The sequence below is a fragment of the Diabrotica undecimpunctata genome, chromosome 5, assembly GCF_040954645.1.
Source record: "Diabrotica undecimpunctata isolate CICGRU chromosome 5, icDiaUnde3, whole genome shotgun sequence".
NCBI classification, from domain to species: domain Eukaryota; kingdom Metazoa; phylum Arthropoda; class Insecta; order Coleoptera; family Chrysomelidae; genus Diabrotica; species Diabrotica undecimpunctata.
The window spans coordinates 96,107,940-96,129,896 of NC_092807.1; the positions used below are offsets into that span (position 1 = coordinate 96,107,940).

General features: G+C 33.1%; 1 protein-coding gene across 4 annotated transcripts in view; it reads left to right on the forward strand.

Moving 5' to 3' along the window:
- Tpst (tyrosylprotein sulfotransferase) overlaps positions 1 to 21,957 on the forward strand; it is a 533,460-nt gene that overhangs the window by 408,807 nt on the left and 102,696 nt on the right. For all 4 annotated transcript variants that reach the window (XM_072532279.1, XM_072532278.1, XM_072532277.1 and 1 more), the window contains one exon: positions 10,879 to 11,086. In XM_072532279.1, coding sequence (XP_072388380.1) covers positions 10,879 to 11,086 — 208 coding nt within the window. The remainder of the gene's footprint in view (positions 1 to 10,878; positions 11,087 to 21,957) is intronic.

Sequence of the window (21,957 nt, forward strand, 5' to 3'; positions counted from 1 at the left end):
CTTTCGCATTATAAACAATCGCAGGTCATGGAAATGCTTCCACGAAGACGGCATTTAATGGAATTTTTAGCTGAAGTTGTGTCATTTTGAAACACGTACTTTGCAATCGAAAAGAAGCAGCTTTAATCGTTTTATTTGAAGTATAAAGTCGCTGAAAGAATTGCAACCCGCCGGCAGTTACAATTGCAACTCATGGAGCGGAGCACATTGTTACCTATTTCAAAGGTCTCCATTGAAATTCCAAGATTTGCCAGCATAAAGATACTATATAAAATCAAAAGTAGAAATATTCAGCTTCAATTTCCCGTTTCAAACGTCCTGAAATATGGTCGGAATCGAAAGTTATATGATATGTTTCTGTGAAAAATAAGGAAATCGCTATATTTGGCGTTTAAAACGTTTTTTTTTTCGATTGCAAATGTACGTATTTGAAAACAACGCAACTTTAACTACATATTACATCCAATGCTGTCTTCGCGTAAGCATTTTCCGTAACGTGGGATCGTTTGTAATGTGAAAGTTTAAATTCAGCATTTTTTAGTCATCTTTTAAATGCATCATATTTGTTAAACTTAAAATCGAAATTTTATGTGATGGGTTTTAAAAATTAGGCTCTAACAATGGAAATTTAATAGCGACGGGTCAATGGAAGTGACAAATTTTATTGATATCATAAGAATCGTAAAAAATGGTAAAAATCGCGCAACGTTTATTTATTTGACAGTTTTATAGAAACTGATTTCATTTACGGCAAAATGCAAATATTATATATGAAAACTGCACTCTTCATCTTTAAAATGCGTTTTAATTTTTGTCGATATGGCACTGTGATCAAAAGATATCGATTTTTTACCGTCGAGTTGATACAAATTTTATTTAAAAAATCGATTACGCACTGACTTTAAAAATCGCCGGTCGCTTCAAACGTTGTTTCTGGGAGAACCGGTCTATTCTACACAAAAAATGCCAAATAAACATTTTTGTTTAAATGATCTTGTGTTACATTTTCGAGAAGAACTTGGAAGCCGCATTTTAGTACAGCTTTTTGCTGACAGCTTATGTTTTATTTATTTGTATATCTATTTACACGAAATATGTAATTAAGATTTTAGTGGAAGTAGAAGGCTTGGGTGTAGCGTCAGCTCAGAAACCGCCAAAGTGAATTTCTGAGAGTACACTTCCTTATAAATTGGATGCTGGTTACGTCTAAAGTTTCTGCTTCCCACATTAAGTAGTTAGAGAGGAACGAAAGAAAAAGAATGAGATTTTTCTAAATCGTTTAGAAAATTATTAGTTTTGACAAACTTTAAAAAAATATTTTTAATTGGCTTTTTAGCTAAAAAACCAGCTAATTAGCTAAGTGGCGCTTCTTAGACTAATGAAATTAAAGTATCTGCTCTCTTTTCATCTATAAAGCTGAAAAATCCAGCTTTATAGACAATTTTCGAACGTTTTAATCTATAAAGCTAAAATCTTCAGTGTCTTAGACTAGTATATAATTGACTTTTTTTTTCTATAAAGCTGAAACCGAACAGTTTCATAGAAGTGTCTGAAAACATTTGTCTAAAAAGCCGAAAACATCTAGAGGGACGACTTAAAGGTCCGACTTCCGACTGACGACGAAGTGGGAGCGTGAATGGTGAAGTTGGAAGTCGGACCATAGGTCGGATCAAAAATTTCCTTAGTCAGTTGACCTTCGGCACCTGTTACGTATAAGATTTCTATGAAATATTTTACGCAAAGATCCCTAGCTTTGCAAATATTGAAAATTACCCCTTATTATACACGATTCTTTATCATTATCTACTTTTTGTTAGGGCAAATCATTTTCCTTTCTGTAGATCTATTTCGGACACTCCCACAGAGGTACAATTTTTAACACTCCGAATTGGCTGCCAGAAGGATTATCAACAAACAACAAAAATTAAATCATAGTTGTACTGAAATTAGACGTAGACTTTCTTTATATTGTTCTGAAGTTATTTTCTTGTGGCATCTTATACAAATTTACTATTTTAATTGGAAATAAGCCTGAATATTAGTTAAAAATTAAATTTATTTGACGTTTCGACTTTAACTTCGAAATATTTTGATAACGATTTCCGAAGGGGAAGTCCAAACGTCAAAGCGTAAAGTTTATACAAGGCGTTGTTCAGTACTGACACATTCACGCATGGCGGTATCTTTTTTGGAAATGAGTAGATCAACTTTTTCCAGCAACAGTGAAAAAGTGAAGTTTTTTATTCTGAGGTAGCTTTTGTAATCATCCTCATCAATGACATTGAACAATTTCGTATCACAATAGTTCACACGATCAACAAATAATTTCTTCATCCAACATTTTTTCTTTTTTTTTGAAATGATAAGGATATCAAGCACAATGCTGCCATTTTCCTCCTCCTAATTATATTTTGCGTAGTGTTTACAGGATACATTTTTTGCTTAAGCGATGTACACCGTCGTGAAAACAAACTAGAACTGAAGTTGGACAGCTAGTTGGATAGATGGTTGGATAGCAAGTCTGGGCGTAAGTGGAGATGAATATCCAACTAGTAATCCTACTAAGTGGGACCGCAAGTCGGAATGTGAATGCCCAGCTTTAGCAAAACGTAAAGCAAATATATACATTTTGTCAGTGATCACAAATAAAATGCACACAAACATCAAAGTTCAACACAAAAATACTGATAACAAAAGAATTATTAGTTTTACTTATAGTATAATTTTAAGTGTTAATTTTTTAGTGCTAATTAATAATAATATAATATAATATTGCATAAGTTTAGATATATTGTTGATTGTTTAACCTAATGAGTGGTCTATTAACAGACCCGAAACGTTGTTTCTATTATAGATTAAGGTAATATATATAAGTTACTACTATAATATAAGCATTGTAACGAAATACAGGGTGTTTCAAAAAGGTATGTCATAAATAAAATCACGCATTCTGGGGACAAAAATAAATTGATTGAATCCAACTTACCTTAGTAAAAAAGTGTACACAGAAAAAGTTACAGCCCTTTAAAGTTACAAAATAAAAATTGTTTTTTTACATTATCTCCTAAACTACTTGACATTTTGTAATAAAAATTGAGTTTCTTGTTCTGAAAGCATTTTTCATACAAAAGAAACAACAAAATCTAAGAGCGCGGAAAAATTTTAAGGGGGCTGTGCGGCCCTAAATCCCCTCAAACTTTTGAGTACGTTCAAATCAAATGAATTTTGTGGCATCATTAATTTAACACATTATTTTTAAAACCTTTTTGCCTCTTATCACTTTTTCGAAAAACTAGTTTTTTCCTAGTTGGCTATAAAATTACAATTAGTTTCTACGGATACAATAATTACAAACAGTTCCATCAATAATAGTCAATAATTTGAAGCTATCATTTATTGTGTGAATAAGATTAATATTAAAAAATTTGATATTACAATGGCCTACATATTTCAGGAAATGGCAGATATGCATTTAACTTTGGGTAAGTTGGATCAGATTAAATTATGATTTCAATAAACTATCGGGAATATCATAGGTGAATGTGAAGGAAATAGCGCAGCAGCCGCAAGGCGTTATGCAGTAAAATACCCCAATCGAAATACACCCGATAGACGATTATTTCTGACCATTGATCGTCGTTTACGGGAAACGGGTACATTCCAACCGCAAGCTACTGGCAATAATGATCGTCCAATAATGGATGCAAATGATGAAGACATTTTAGAAATCATTGAAGTCTCTGGAACAAGTACAAGGGTAATAGCTGCTCAACTAAATGTTTCTCACGTAAGGGTTTGGAGGCGGTTGAAGGATTAGCTGCTTAAACCCTATCACTTAACAACGGTTCAAGGGTTATTGGTTGAAGATTATCCAAAAAGGATTGGATTTTGCGATTGGTTGTTAATGGAAAAGACTTAGAAGAAAAGAAAAGAAAGACTTACAAATTGTGGATTTGAAGATCTCTTCTTACACTGTCACGGCTTTCTTATTACAGGAAACAACCTTTCCTCTTGCAGTTAGACTCCTCGTTTTTCCTTTGGCCAAAAAAACCAAACTAACTTCCCTTTTCTCTTACTTCTCCAATCCCTCTCTCGAACCAACCAAATCACTCAAAACAAAAATATTGTACCATTTCCTCTCTTTCTCTCGTCACTTTTGACTCACCATATTGTCTTATTAGAATCCATTATCAAATTCCTTTGTCAACAAAACCCGTTCAACAAAAAAGGACCGTTCATTGTTTTCTGAATTGAATAGATAGATAATAAATAATTAAATAGATATTTGTACACAATTTACATTACCTCAAAAAACCGAAGTTCATTTTTATATTATACAAATCATCACTTTCTAAATCTAAGTTAAATAACGAAATATACAAATAGTTCTTGGTAACCGAATATTAGGGAAACACAAACGACCTTTCATTGTCCCGTTTGTTTGCACAAGTTTTTATACACTTTTAAACTTTTCATTGTTTGATGACGCACTTTACCTACATTAATTACATATTCTTAATCTAAAAAAACAGATGACTGCATATTCCAATTTCTTTAAAATTTCAGATTCATATTAATAATAATAATAATAATAGTATATATATATATATATATATATATATATATATATATATATATATATATATCCTCGAACTTATTTCAGTTTCTTTAGTTCCTCTGTTCTCTATTTGCACTCCCAAATATTTCTAGGTTTCGTTAATGTTTGCGTTTGTTTTCTATTTTTTCCGCTTACTTTTGTTTTCTATTCATTAATCCTCCAATTTCGTTTCATTAGTGCAGCGTTCCATGCTTGTAAATTTAGATTAAGTGCTTCTTCGTTTATTCCAATTATCACAAGATCGTCTGCTTATGCGCACTATGAGATCCACACCGCTTCTAGATTTCTTTGTCCGGCTTATACTCGTAATATTAGTGTTTCTGTTCTGGTTTCTTTACTTATGTCATCCAAGACGATGTTCAATACTATGGGGCCTAGAACTCCCCCTTGACATAAACTATCTATCGCCTTTCTTGGATTACTATCAATTGCCTTTTCTAAGTAGTAAGTAAATTTACTAATATAAAATTAATCAACTTATTCGTAGCGAGATTGAATTTAAAGCTGTGACTTCTATATATCACTTCACAGCTTCAAACCCAATCTCGCCACGAGTAAGTTCATTCATTTTTTATAAAGCGAAAAAAGAAGGCGAAATGTGGGAAGACGAAGAATATCGTGGCTTAAGAACTTGAGGGAATGGTTTGAATTTTGAATTTTGAATGCAGTAGTGCAGAACTATTTAGAGCGGCAGTCAACAGTGTCCTCGTAGCTTTGATGATTTCTAACCTTTGATAGGAGATGGAACTTAAAGAAAAAGAATTTTAGATAAGCAAATTTACTTACTAATATAATCATTTGATAAAACATGTTCAGCTGTGTTGTGTGCACAACTAGAAGCAAGTGGCGCAAAATAGAAAACACTGGATTGATTTGGGGGAGGCCTATGTCCAAAGTTGGATTACTTAAGGCTGAAGAAGAAGAAGAAGTTGTGTGCCAAAGGCTGTATTATATCTAGCAGTAACTTTGACAGCCTGTTGCAAGGAGAATCCATGCTGTTGCAAATTGATTTGGGGGGTACATTCTCTTTGTGAATTTTTGGAATTTCGTATAGGTGTGTTGTCCTGCTGTATTGTGGCGTTAATGTTCTTCTTTGGTAGTCTGTCAGATGTTCTTTAAATTTGTGCAGTGTCTTACATATTTTGTTTTCCAGTGATTTGTTTGGGTCCTTTTTTATTTTGGTTAAGGTTCATTTGTGATAAATTCCTATTTTTTTTGTCAACCAATAGAAGGCTACTGCCTACAAGATCGAGCCAAGTTAGTCAACCAGCAATTTAAAAAAAAACATGACATAATAACCAATTGTTGGTTATAGATTTTCCCGTAACATTTTAATAATCTTTTTTTGAAAACGATTTCCAGAGTGGAAATCGGAACGTCTAACGTTTTGTGGCTTAACCCCATATAAACACATATTTACTGTAGAAATGATCAACAATTATATTCTGAGTTTTCACGATAGATTGTATCATTCATAACAGGATTCACTGTGTATATATTTGTATATATAAATATAGTGACCCCTATTTCACTATTTCAGTTCTACAATTTTCACAAATCTAAATTCCTGCATGCAAAATTTCAACCAACTTTACTAACTCCCTAACTACAGATATCGTATTTAATTTTAATTCATCCAGAAAGGTCCGTAGTTCCTGGCATAAATCGTGGATCGTTCCTCTTTAAGACAACTCTAATTAATACCGGGAATAATATTCATGTTGATCTCGGCGGACGTTTCTATTCAGTAGAACAGTTAATATTTTCTAAGGAGTTTCAAAAATTATGACTCAAATAGCTTTGAGTTCATTTAAGGCACTGAGAGCACGGAGTGTTCTCTTGTTGTTTCATTCAACCGTAAAATGGAATAGTGAATTAGTTATTAAAACCTAAGCTTGAAAATTTGATCTCTTGCCGTACACACTTTATAAATTTTATAAGAATATTTGGATCAGTGAACTTTCGAGAATTTAATTTAACGTAGAATAATTAACAGAATTTTGCATACAAACGGTTTTTGGAAGTTAATGGTTTTTTAATAGAAGAAATTATGGTTTATACATAGCGAACATTTCTGAAACGTATCTTAACAGTAATTATAAAATTATTATTAATAATTCTACCTTTTAGTTTAAATCAATAGTTATGATGAGAATGTTACTCCTCCACCGGAGTCACTCTGTCCTTTTTACTTCTTCTTCAAGTGTCCTGTCCGTTGCGAACGTTGGCTATCAACATGGCAATTCTGATCTTGTTTGCGGCGCTTCTGAATAGTTCGACCAATGTGAGTCCGAACCACGAGTGTCTTCTCCTGCCTGGTCCTCGCTTACTGTCTACTTTCCCCTGGACAATCAATTGCAGTAGACGGTACTTATCGTGTCTCAATATGTGGCCTAGATATTCAAGCTTTCTTTGTTTGATTGTGCTCACGATTTCTTTCTCCTTTCCGATTCTTTGGAGTAACTCTATGTTGGTGACATGTTCGGTCCAGGATATACGAAGAATGCGTCGGTACACCCACATCTCGAATGCTTCTAGTTTTTTAGTTTTCTACGTACAGTATAACAGAAGATAATAATAAAATACAATGAAATAAAAACTTCTGATTCTGCAGTTCTTTTTTAAATATCTACAAAACGAAATATGCTAGGTAAATAAAATCTCACATTAAAATGATAGCTTGTGATATTTTTTATAAACTCTTCTTCTTCTTCTAATGACGCTACAACCCTTTGTGGGTATTGTCCTAATTAACAACGTTATTCTATTCTGCCTGTCGGATACCTTTGTTAGCCACTACCTGATGTTCATGATTTTAAGATCTTCCTCTACATCGTCTATCCACCTTTTACGGGGCCTTCTTCCTCTTGTCCTATTTTCGTGGGTTTTCCATCTCTGGATTACTTTTACTGCTCGATTATCTAAGTCATTTTTTCTAAGTGGCCAAGCCAGTTTAGTCTTTGTGACTTTACAAATCTAACGATATCTGCGCTCTGAATTAATTCATCCAGCTCATAGTTCATTTTTATTCTTTCTTAATATATTGCGCTCAAATATTCTAAATTGATTTTCATCAGTGGTTAAAAGGGTCCACGTTTTACATCCATATGTGACCACTGGTCTAATTACTGTGCTGTAGATTCTAAGCTTAGAGTCACGATTGAGTAACTTACTTTTCATTAAGACTTAAAAACATTACTTTTGCACAAAAGCACATTATCGCTAAGAATCCGTGCTTGTATTTCTTGACTGACGTTGTTGGTGTCGTTATTTATTATTGAGCTTAGGTAGGGAAATGCTATTGAGCGTTCTTTTCTAGGTAGGGTAAGGTAGAAGCATATTCGTAGGTATGGTTGTCTACTTTCAGATTCTCATGTTGATTCGACATAGTGCACTTTAAATGTTTTGTTTTCCTTTCATTTATATTTAGACCAAATGCAGCGGCTTCCCGTTTCAAATCTATAGATTTTTCACTTAATACCCTTCTGTTGCAGTTTATTATGGCGATATAGTCAACATATACTCGAGTTTGAGTGGATCTGGAGATTTTTTATAAAATACAATACTAATGTATTGAGTGTTCTAAAAAAAAGGAAAATTTGTTTTTGAAAATATTGATCACACTGTATATTATTTGACTAGATGTCAAAGATATTATATTATTTAAAAATACCACTGCACTAGAAAAACTTGACATATCATTTACATTTATCACTTTGGAAACCTAATCCGGATCCCTTTCAAAATTACCATTGTTAACGATACAAGTGTACAGGGTTTCTCATTATATTTTGACCCCCGACTTATTTTCCTTAATTTCGGTAATACAAAAAAAAGTTTCAAATAAAAGTTGTATTATTTTATCTGTACCGACCAACAGTGTAGCAACAGACCAAATTTTGTATACAGGGAGTGCCCAATAAAATGCATCTTCAATATTTCAAATGGGACACCCTGTTTTTTTTTATAGTTTTGATTAGCCCTGCATTTCCTGATTACAAATATATAGCATAGGGTAGCATTAGTTTTGTTCTATAATGGCGTATGGTACTACTATACTATACTAAGATAAGAAAAAAATATATTTAGAAAAAATATATTTAGAAAGTCAACAAAATTAATGACTAATCACATCTAAGATACAATACTACATTTAAGATACAATAGTACATTTAAGATTACAATAGATGCTCAAAGTGCCCTCCTTTGTTATCAATGCACAAGTAATTATCTTCGTCTCAAACTTTCTAATGCGTCAGATATTGTGTTATTATGACCATTTAAATTTTCAATTTCCACGCGAACTTTTGCCGTGACAGTGTTAATATTTGTATTTGAATCAAAATACACTTTTTCCTTTAAAAACCCCCATAAAAAGCTATCACATGGTGTTAAGTCGTGACTATTTGGTGGCCATGTAATGGTACCCTTATTGCCGATCCAGACATTAAATTGATTATTTAAATGTTCTTGAACGGCTACGACATTATGTGGCGGTGCTCCATCTTGTTGCCATATCGTACTATTTAATTGATTTTGGGTATAATTTTGATATAATAACTCATCCACTTCTGTAATGACTGTGTCCAAATATGATTCCCCAGTTAATTTATAATCATAAAACAATGGTCCAACTATTTTGTTTTGAAATATTCCGCACTACACATTTATTGATTTTCTTCCTGACCTTTTATTTGCTTAATTTTTCTTTTTCTATTATTTTTCTGTTCCCACGAATACCTATTTCTTCTATTAAATTGCCTGAAGTTGAAAAATTTGATTCAACTGTCCATAAAATGTTATAAAAATAATTAGGATTATTGTTCAAATTTGTAAGCATGTCTTGACAAAACTGTAAACGTTTTCTCTTATGAACATCGGTAAGTTCTTGTACCGGTAATATTTTGCACGGCTTATAGTGAGCTTTTTTAAAACTCTATGTATCGTCACACGACTTTTTTTTAATGCATTAGTAGCATTGTTTAGACAAGTTTCGGAATTTTCTAAAATAAAAATGTTATTATGGATTTAATCTATTATTTAAGTATTTAATTTTTACCTTAAAAGTAAAGCAAAGTATTCAGATCTTTATCATCATTTCCTACGATAGTACGTTTCTTCCGTTCAAACATTTTTTCATTTATGACATGACGATAATTATATAAAAATGTATTTGCAGAATGAGTCTGTCGATCTGGATAAATTAGCCTATATTCTCTTCTTGCCGCTTGCTTGTTTTTATTATTTTTTACATAAATTGAGAATATATCTACCTTTTCATCTGCAGTATAACCCATTTCGGTATGAGGACTGAGAGTTTATAATAAATTAATAATTGTTTCATTTTGAAATAACAATTGAATAGCCACCTATGGTTACCCTTTTGTAGTACCATATGCCATTATAGAACAAAACTAATGCTACACAATGTTATATATTGGTAATCAGGAAATGCAGGGCTACTCAAAACTATAAAAAAATACAGGGTATTTGAAATGTTAAAGATACATTTTATTGAGCACTCCCTGTATACAAAATTTGGTCTGTTGTTACATTGTTGGTCGGCACAGATAAAATAATACAACTTTTATTTGAAACTTTTTTTTTATTCCCGAAATTAAGCAAAATAAGTGGGGGTCAAAATATAATCGGAAACATATTTCGAAAGTTATTAACGTTGGATCTACAAAACCTGATACAAACTTTTTATATTTTTAAAAATATATTTAAAAATGCTTTAATATACGGATGTTCCATTTAAAAAACACAAGTTTGTTTAATTTTGTTGTTCCGACTGTCCCTGTATAATGTAAAAATAATTTTAAATTATGAACATCTTATACATATCAGTTTTGTTATAAACATATTTTATATACTCCATAGTTTAGCGGTAACAAAAGAAAATCAGAGGTTTGAGGCACCCTGTATAAAAGATGTAAAAAAGATCTGAAACTAATGTAGGAGTCAAAAAGATTAAATTGTATTGTATCGTGTATGTTTATGTCGTGTACACTGGTTTAAACTGCTACCAATTTCTATAATAATTGTTATTATATTTTTACATACATAAATATCATCAGCACACTAAATTTGTAGTTATGTAGTTGTATGTGCCCGATTAATGAGAATTTCTTGTAGGCGGTAACAAATTCTAATTGGACAATATGGTATTCCAAAGCAGCTGTGCTAAATGTTCAATGCTCTCTAAAATTAACTGTCACGCCAGCCATTTCCTACATGTAAATTTGTCTTTTTTGCAGATGTGGTCAAGAAACGCGAGTTATTCCGAGACTGCTCCAAATGCGATTCCATTGGCTGAAATCCGAGAAGGAATCGGTGCGACTTGAACAAGCCGGCATCACAAAAAACGTTCTAGACTCGGCCATAGCCGCCTTTACTCTGGAAATTATTGCCAAACATGGAGAACCCGCTCCGAGATTGTGTAATAAGGATCCGTTGACCATAAAGGTAAGATAAAATGTTTATTATGCGAGTATTAAAAATTCGTAGCTACACTTAAGCACTTGTTATTTCACCTTATATCAATTATCTATAATGATGTTTATTTGGTATACGAGGGCAAACAGAAAAGTCTTTCGCAGAGTGGTGGAAAAATGTGTTTACAGACGCCAACGTTAAGTCAAATGTTTAAATTTAATCTCAGGATTACTTTTTAAGTTCTAAAATACCTTTAGCTCATAATAATGTGGAAACATACAACAGAGGCAGAAGGAAATAAAAGAAATGTAAGTTGTTAAAAAAAAATCTAATATATTGATAAAATACATTTAAAAATTTTATTACACATATGAAATAAACCAAGTATAAATATGGTCGGTCCCTATACTGACAATTGAAAACTGCACAATCAAAAGTAATTCGCTTTACTACTAGTAAATTACCTATATTGCTTTACATAACTTATAAAAACACAAAACTTTTTAAATTCAATTTTTTAGGGTTAGGTTTCAAAATTTTATACCTCTGAAATATTACCCGGATACTCTCTTGTTAATTCGCCAACTAAAATCTCTTCTCGAATCTACTCCCAAATTGAATCTCGATCTCACGTCCTAACCAAAACTCGTATCTCCTTTTGGATACTAAATGCTCCTAGCTTAAAGTTCTTCCGATGCAGTGATAATTTATTGGTACTTACAAACATTAACTTCTGCACTGCTACCAATCAGCTGTACAGATTGAACGAATTTAAAACGGAACATACGAAATCAATGTATTTCGGCTCAACTCCGCTCTAGGTGGTTGGCCAACAAAAGGTTGTCAAATAATTATATTATAAAAATCCAATACTTCAGCGGGCTGCTGGATTCTGAATTCTTTCAAGAACAAGTCAAAACTCCACCCAAATAGGTAGCCTAGAATCACTGAAAAAACTAGACTACACAAGCAGTTATTATGCTGTCAAACCACTTATCGCTTCCTTATAGTCCAAGAGATAGAGCCGAAATTTTGAACTGATCAGTAATATGACATTTCTCTATTGGAATATATTCATTGTAACTGGGTTAAGACTTTGCCTTACAGGCGGACGCCCCTCGTGGTACAGGGGGTGGCTATACAGGGATGAAGTTGTCATTTTTTTCGGAAAAATTAACGATCGATAATATGGCTGAAAATTTGCCCAGAGGTATATTTAAGAAAAAAATGTGATTTTTAAAGTAAATATGACTTTAGTTTGAAAAAAAAACATTATCATAATATCATTTTAAAACTACAAAATATTCTATAAAAGATTCAGACGATGACGTAGAGTTTTATCAAATGTTTTAGAAAAGTTTTTCTAATTTTTTTTTCTTATCGGAAAAATCGTTTGAAAATTTTTGGAAAAAAATCATGGTATAACTGACAGAAAATCGAAAGGATTCTACAAATTAGATTTTACCTCAAAAAATTACGAAAATTTTCATTTACGGAAATTTTTTTGGAAAATTTTGAGGAAAACTCTACTTGACGCTTTTCAGAATAGTAACAGAAGTGAGCATACAAATTTTCAAATCAATCGGTATAAAAATATCATAATAAAATCAGTTTGAAAATTGTTACCGAGACCTAAAATGCGCAGACAAGTGGTACATTTGATCCCGTTTTATGGCTTCCTGTAACAACCCAGCTGTCCGCTCTCTTCGATTTAGAGTTTTTAGAGGCTAAATAATGAGCCATGAAAATGGCGGACATATTACTTATCGTTAATTTTTCCCCAAAAAATTGCAATTTCACCCCTGTCCGCCACCCCTTATGTATCGCTCGTCCGCCCTTTGGGATTTCGTCTAGTTATACCAAGATCTTACTCTGGGCAAATTTTCAGCCATATTATCGATCGTTAATTTTTCCGAAAAAAATGACAACTTCATCCCTGTATAGCCACCCCCTGTACCACGAGGGGCGTCCGCCTGTAAGGCAAAGTCTTAACCCAGTTACAATGAATATATTCCAATAGAGAAATGTCTTATTACTGATCAGTTCAAAATTTCGGCTCTATCTCTCCTACTATTAGGCAAGCTCCTCTTTCCTTTAAAGGAGACAGATAGTTGAACGATATTCTATACAATGTCTATCACCGGGTATGGATTTATTTTTGTCCAAGTTTTATATTGGTCCACTATTTCAAATGCAGTTCAAACAGACATATATTAAATTGTATGTTCCGTTTTAAATTCGTTCAATCTGTATATGGAATCGCCACTGCTACCACTTTTTCCAACACTTTCGAAAGCAAAAATTACTTTTTAATTCGCACAATTTAACCGTCCACATTCACCGACATTCATTCTCTTTTTTTCTTCAGATAATATTCGTTTTACGACCAGTAACAGACTGTTTTTTCCTCTGCTTTCAAAAGCCCATAAAACATACAACTTCTCCCCTCTCCATTTTCAATCAATGATCTTTTAATATTTCAAACAAATAAATAGAATTCCCATTTCTACGAAATTCATCAAATTGATATTTTCTTGTTTTCGATACATACCCAACAATAGCATCTGCATAAATTAAATTTCTAAACTTTCAAATTTTTTGACAAGACAACAGCTGAATACGGTTAATCGCTATTTTATAATCCCCCTCATTAAAAAACAATGTCAAAAAGGGTTTTCCCTGAATTTTGAAACAAAACACTTTTTAGTCATACAACATTTAATTCTACCTAATATCTTCTCTTATCTATAAAAAACAGTCTTTTCTCTATCAGGATCATTTCGTCCTACTATATAAAGAAAATATCTACCGGTTTCTTGTTGACACAGAATCTATGTCATCCTGCCTATTTGAAATAACCATTTTAAAATTGAAAAATAACAAAGCTCCCGGTTCGTATAATCTCCTTGTCGGCTAAACGAGTAAGTACAAGTGAAAATTGTAAATAAATACTGAATATAAATAGAACCTTATTTTAATTCTATTACTAGATTAATATTTTTGATTTTCAATATACGGTTATAAATTAGCTAATGCTTCATGACTGACTCCGTATATACCTAACAATGCAACGTTTCAAAGAGTTAATTTTAACAGAACCGTGTAGATTCCGAACTGAAATGATTTTAAAACCCACTTGACCTTTCGTAAACGTCTTTGCACAGAACTTTCAAAGAATAGCGGTGAAATTGATAGGTATAACCTGCTGGAATTCCTTAGGGAGAGAAAGAGATAGTAAAAGTCTAGCTTGAACAAAAGAACATAGTTAAAAACTATTATTCAACGATCTAACTAGACATTTTAAATTAAGATTCGGGATATCTGGTATTTTATTTCCGTTTCTCTTACACTGCAACAAAAGTTGCGCGTTCCCTAGCAGTTTCATCGCTTGATTCCAAATTAGCTGATTGTTAATTGGAAGACAGAAGCACACGGTGTTTGAATTTACGCTTTGTCTGTTTATCTTTTCTACCAATAAACTATGCATTTACCCTTATTATCTAGAGACATATATAATAACTGCAACTGCTACACAAAATCTAATGGGCAAACTAACCGGCTGATGTTTGTTCTGTTATTTCGCTTGCAACTGGATATTTCAACAAAATAACAACGTCGCTATTTTAGAGATAGTACTTTAGGGGTTAAGGAAATATAACGAAACTTACAAAATATATTTTATTAAAAGTAATAGAGTAAAACAACTACATTACAGTTTAAATTTTTCTTCAATGGGGAAACTTTCAGTGAATATTTTTAACCCCCAAAGTTCATCCGCTCGCAAGGATAAATGTTACCTTTACAATATTGTAAATGAGAGGGGGCAACTGGCACGTGCGTTTAATTGTTTCTCCAATGGTAGCATACTTTCATAGTTTTGCTCACCGGTTGCCAAACGATCGGGTTCTAAAGATATAGATGTAATCAAAAGTTGTCTACACTAAGATTCCTTCCAGCTTCCAGCCAAAGAAGAGTTTACCAATTATTTGTATCTTGTGCTGTTGCAACCCAATTCGTTGTCATCTGACCAGCGGGCGGGAGCTGATCCTTGGTTGCGTCTATCACTCCGTGACTGCCATTCTAAAATTTTGCTTGTCCATCTCTCAGACCGCAGTCGTACTACATGTCCCTCTTGTCTACATTTAAGCCTTGTAATGCGTTCGAGAATATCATCTACCTTTCACTTTCTACGTATCTCCTCGTTTCTTACTCTTCCGATTCAAAAATGTATCTTAATTTGCCATAAAGAGCCCAGCTTAAGGATATTCTTCTATGTAACTCATGTTGCTTTCTGCACATACGATAACCTTTACACAACATATAAGGACATCAGAAAAGGAGTCTAGATATGTACATTCAGTCTAGAACACGCTGGTTTCTCACCTTCGAATTGGGTATGTATATTAAGATATATAAAGAAAATAAGCCAGTAGACTATAAGTAACCTATATTTATAGCAAGTGAAATAAAACAGAATATTTTATATACATTTACTCCTTTAAATCATTAAGACTTACAAAATTAAATATGCGTGACAACGATACAAAATCTATCTAAGGTTAAGAATAATTATAAATTATACAAAGAAGAGACAAAGTCTTTAAACAATAAGAACAAACCTTTAGCACAATCACTTTCACAAAAGTTATGAATAAATTATCAGTAGTAATATCCCTAGGACATTGATAACAGACGAGATAATTTCATGACAATCGAAAGCTCGTTCCTTGGTAACAGCACGAAGCCGAAGGCTGAGTGCTGTTACCAAGCAACGAGCTTGAGAAATTTGTCATGAAATTATGAGGCATTCATCAATGTCCGAGGGATATTGGGCGGATAATTTTTCGAAAAAAAAAAAACATTAGATTCGTTGCTGTTCTCTACTATAGAAGATCTATTACCACCCATAATATTTATAATCTTGTTGTGGTGTTCTTGATCGAGATTCAAGTATGGTTTTATAGAATTCTGATTGCCATGACCAGTAATTTTTAGCAATTGTTGTTCTTCTACACCACTTTTTGCTAATTCGCTAACGGCAGTTGATCGATTCGAGTGATTTGTTATCTTTTTCTCCTTTACATTCAAGCCAATTGCTTCAGCAGAAGATTTAGTCCATCCATTCATTGTATTTCTTCCAACAGGTACATTATCGTACCATTTGTCAGTTTCATTTTTCCAGTGTCGATTTGGTTTTAAGAACAGTCGTGGTGAGGTAATATTGTCGCCTCGTTTTGATATCAGTTTATGAAAAAGACGTACAGGGCATCTTTGTCTCTCACTATTGATAACCAACCATTTACTACTTGCACAGCTTTTAGAACCACCTTGGCACATTTACTGAATACCGGATTGTATTCAATGCGATTTGTTGGAGTGTCATCGTTATTTTTCTCGATTTGAAAAAAATCCACCAGACAAGCAACTGCCTCTCCTCCTAGCCACGCTAATTCTACAGCAGCAATATGGTAAAATTTACGCATAAGACCTTCAGGGGTATCTTCATCCCAAAGCAATATTATTTTGTTAATTTCAGACCAATTTAACGAAACTTAACTGGCCTTACGTTTACATGGATCTGCTTGTAGTTTCTTCCTGATTGCATCGCGGGCATCTCGGGCTGGTTTAAACACTATATTGTTAAACGAGTCAATCATAATATTATAGTCATTATAGTACTTTTCTTGCAATAGTTTGCACGAAACGTTCCACATTGTCTTTACCGTTGCCTCTTTGAATTCGTCCCCGTTTTTCTTTCTCATATTGACGGCCCAATCTTTTAGTATCAACGCCAATTCTTTTAAGCTTCTATGTTCATTCAACTCATATTCTCGTCCGCAGCAAAATTCCATGAATATTCCCCAAATATATTTGTGACTGTAGGTTGTATTTCTGGGAATTTTTTCTTTGATTACCGCGTTTATACTTTGAAAATTCTCATTGCCGAAACGTGACATTTTGAAATTTATTTGGATGAAGTTGTCAAACTCGATCGTGTTGTCATAGGGATTGAAAATTGCACTGAATGCAATTATCAGTCTAATGTTGACATGATTGGGTGAAATTGTTCCACATGACACAAAATGAAGAAATTTGAATGGTTGTTAGAACAGTCGAAAAATTATCCATAAACCAGATATACGAAACCAATACAAAACGAACTATAGATCTGTATTAAAGAAAACCGCTTATCTACGTGATGGAAAGGGTAAACTTTGTTGCCAAACTATCCACATTTAAGAGAGGCGTATTTGAACACCTAATTGCTTCAAAATATTTATTAAGGACCACTGAAGCAATAAAACAATTAAAATGTATTTTTCCTTCGATTTATTTATAGTGAACTTAAGGGCTAATTCAACATTGATAATTATCGCAATTCTGGTAATACTAAAAAGAGTTATACAAATATCATTAGCTTTACAGTGCTGGGAGGCAGTAACAGAGATACTTAGAATTGAGAGAAACAAACTCATATACGTTTAACACATAACACCGGGGTTACAAGCGCATTTATCACTTACGCACCACGCACTTTTCGGGATCACACCCCAGCCCGTCTTTACTTGCCGAGAGGCAAATTAGCACTGTATGTCCTAGTCCTAAGTTATATAACGAGGGGAGGACGGGTCCCTGATGTAGGGAATCAGTCGCACACACGTTAACACGATAGCTGACGACCTGAGCGCACAATTTGATAAAATAACTATACTATTACAATATTATACAGGTTGTTTTTACAACACTACTGTTGAATCATAATGGAAGTATGTTACGATAAGGCACAAAAGAAATGCAGTAGAATCATTTTTATCATATACAACATTATAAAGGTGATAATATAAATCGATAATAATCTAACAATTCTACACAATAAACGTACATGTTTATCAGCATCAATGTAGTGGTGTATAAAATTTGTACTTTACCACATGGGATTGGTAGTAGCAGTTACCGGTACTGGCAAGAGCAGAAACGACGTCCTCTTGGACAGGCAGGAACCAAAAGTGATGATTTAAGAAGTCTAGCTCACTTGGAAGCGTTGAAATCTGGAAATATAGATGGAGGCTAACATTAACGCTAATATCGTTTAATTCTTGCAACAAATGGTGATTTGTGCTTATTTAATTCTCTTCTGTCAGCATTTAGATCGAGTTGTCGGTACGACCTAGAAATAATTTCCATTTAATATTTATTTCAAGTTGCGAAACTGTAACAACTCACATGTCTGACAATGTAAATTTGTAAGTTCAATTTCTTTTGTCCCGATCTTGATGTTGTCTCTGGATGGGTAGGATTGTAGCATTTCGTTTTCGTCGTATATATTAAAATACCGAAAAATATTCTCAATATTTTTGCGTCGCTGAGATTGATAATATAAACATTTTTAGTCTGTTTATAATAACACAAATTGTTATTTCGTTTGATTCTGCTTTAGGATATTTTGGGCATTAAATAAACAGAAATCTTTCCGTTTATGTTTATACCAAATTGGGAGAATGATATCACTATTCGACGAACCGCTACCCAAGCAGTTGGTTTTATTGTTTGAGTCCGGATGTTTTCTTAAAATTCGTTATTGTTTTTCGTTGTTCGTTTTTGTTATCGGAAATTGGAGTGAGCAGTCAAAAGGGAAATGCAGATTGGGTTCGAAACAGAAAAGATCTCGGCATGTAGTTTTCAAAACCACCAATTTTTTTGCCTGATTTCATGAGTTTAGAGGTGAATTTAATCTCAAAATGCTTTTTATCAGTCTTTGTTTAGTGAGTTAGTTAATCACTGATTTTTTATGGCTTTATCCCATGCGAGAAACTTGTAAAAAGCGTTTCCAACGTTTTAAGAGGTCCACATGGTTTTAAGTGAAAATTAAGTAACCGATTTTTGAAGAATACATTTTGTTATCATTCAGGATAATGTGAAGCCCAATTCAATGTTTGACCTCCCCAAGATTTGTCCATTTTGTGTCTCCATGGCTCCATCCAGATCATTTGCAGTTTGTGCGGGCCGGTGTGTTTGATTTGTATCCAATTACAAGGTAATAAACTTTGTTAATAACGTAAAAGGAAATAATCAGCAAGTGAAGTAAAATGGTTTTTGTTAAATAAATAAACTAACCCTCCTTTATTAATATACGAAGATTTGCTTTTATGTCAAATTAAAAGATTATAAATAAATATAAGTTTTACGAATTAGCTAATTGTCATATTTCAGTTTTTTTTTTAAATAAAGTTAACTTTAATAATCAATTAATATTGTTCTGAAGCTATTTTCTTCCGGCATGTCAGAGTAATTACTATTTAAATGGGAATAAGCCACAATTATAGGTTAAAGTAATCATTTCATCTGCCTTTTTTATCTTCACTTTTCTTTTTAATGTAATTGTATAATTCGGTGTTTGTTCAATATTTTCCGATTAAATTTGACTGGAAGCGCGGCGAAGCAGGATTTGCCTCAGAATCTCTCAGACTCTCATCCATTTTTTCTAACCTGTTGACAATTTCCTTTATCTTTCTTTCAACAACACATATTTTGTATTTTGGCTGAAATAATCAACAAGGGGAGATAATAAACATGTTTCCGTTTAAAAACCATTATAAATCTGACAATGCGGAATGCGAATGTGACAAAAACACCACTGGAATGAACGTACTAAAGCTTTAGGTTGCTTTTATATTTGAATGCTACAATTTTGCACAAAAACACATACTCGAAATATAGGAAACAAAAGAAGCGCTCCAACAATCAAGTCAAAACATTTTTAAAATGCAACTTTTTATATGGATACATTTTTTTGTTTATCTTGGAAAATAAACAATGATTTATTTACATATTATTTTGAGATATGTGTTATCAGAGGTAGAATATTCTGACATTATTATTTTTTGACAGTTACAGTTGATTCGTAGTTTTTTATTATCCGTGATTCGTTGCGAGTGAGGTTAGTAAGACTTGAATTGAATTCTGCGTAGGGCTGTATCACAGTTATTTCAACGAGCTTGCCAAGATTCTAGGATTGACTTTTTAAACTTAGCTTTAAGGTCTTTGCTTAATTGGATCGTTGTTTGGCTAATTGATAAAGTAACAGCTCCTTTAGCATGGCGATCAGCAGTTTCGTTTCGAGAATGAAGAGATTGGCCTTCTTTTTCTTTACGTTCCATCTCCGCGACGGAGGTTGTCAATCATCAAGGCTATTCTGATCTTAGATTCTGCCGCTCTGAATAGTTCGATTGATGTCCATCCGTACCATTCTCTCAAGTTACGCAACCATGAAATTTTTCTCCTTCCTACACTTCTCTTGCCCTGGATTTTCCCTTGTATAATTAATTGCATAACATGCCCCAGGTATTAAAGCTTTCGTGTCTTGATGGTTTCCAATATTTTCATTCTTTTGTTGACTCTTCTTATGACTTCATTGTTTGTTACATGCTCGGCACATGCTATCTTCAGGTTTCTTCACAGTTAGTAGATTCTAGTAATTTTTACAGAGACATTTATAAGTAAATTCTTTAAATACCTTAGAGTACCAACTGTTAATAATATTTCAGTATAGATCATTTTTAGAGAGAAGTGTTGATAAATAAAGATAAATAGATTTGCCAAACACATGGTGTCTCTTCCAGTATCTAATGTTAAATGTGAACATGTGACATAATTAACAGCAAGGATACGAATAGGTTTGAAAATCAAAATGTTTGTTTATGCATACCAAGGAGGGTTTTGCGAGAAGTAGAGGATTGTGATAACTTCTTCCCTAATCTCAATATGGTAAAATCTATGGAAGATTTAAATTGTATAGAAATATTAACGAAAATTCTAAAGAAAAAAAACAGCCTAGTTATGCCTAATATTTACGAAATCTTTATATGTGTAGTTAATATAAATAAATAGAAATAAATGATTAAAACAAATCATTTTTTGGATTGAAAAAGATTTCAAAGAAAAGTGTCAAGAATTTTGGTTTCTTGGTAAAAATAGTATAAAAAAAACGTAAAAGTAATCACGACATCTATGATATATAATACGAATTTAATATTTAAATTTTTGTAATAGAGGGCGCTACTGTTCGTGTGTGTTCATAACGAGGCGCCGACCCTCGATCGGACCATAGGATGGTATTATATTATCATCGCCACGTAAAATAAATGCATTATTTTAAATGCGAGCGTTCACTGTCAGTGCTATGCTCTAGACGAGGATACCATGATATGGTCTCTGTAATGAACGCACCCTTAGTTCTCACGTCAGATATATTAAAGCATAAACCATTTTTTGCAATGGCGCATGCGTAGTATCATTTGGTGGTTTTTAGTAGATTTTCGACCTGGTTGGTGATAGATTCCCTAAAATACAGTCATATATGGTCATACTGATGAGAGGTCAGTTTCAGTATATAAATTATAAATGGTAGAGCGAGTTACGTTGCTTATGAGTTATACAAGACAAAATGCATGGTTATAACAGCAAATTTACTAAAATGTAAATTGGAGCTGGAACGTCAGATACTAGAACAAGTGATGGAGTTTAAATATCTAGGCATCACATTATCTAGCTACGGAAAGCTTGAAACCGAAGTGGAAGATCAAATGAATAGAGCAAACAGAGCCGCAGGCTGCCTAAATGAAGCAATATGGAGAAATAAAAATATCGGGAAAGAAATAAAAGGAAGAATTTTCAAAACAGTCATTAGACCAATAGTGACATCATCATCATCAGTGGCATTACAGCTCGTTATGAGCCAAAGCCTTCTTCAGAACAATCTTCCATTCGCCCCTGTCTCTGGCAACTCTTCTCCGTGCTTTAACTCCGATAGATTTTACATCATCCTCTATGTTATCTTGATACCTAAGTTTTGGTCTTCCTCTGGCTCGTCTTCCCACTGGTCCTCTTCGGTCGAAAATTTT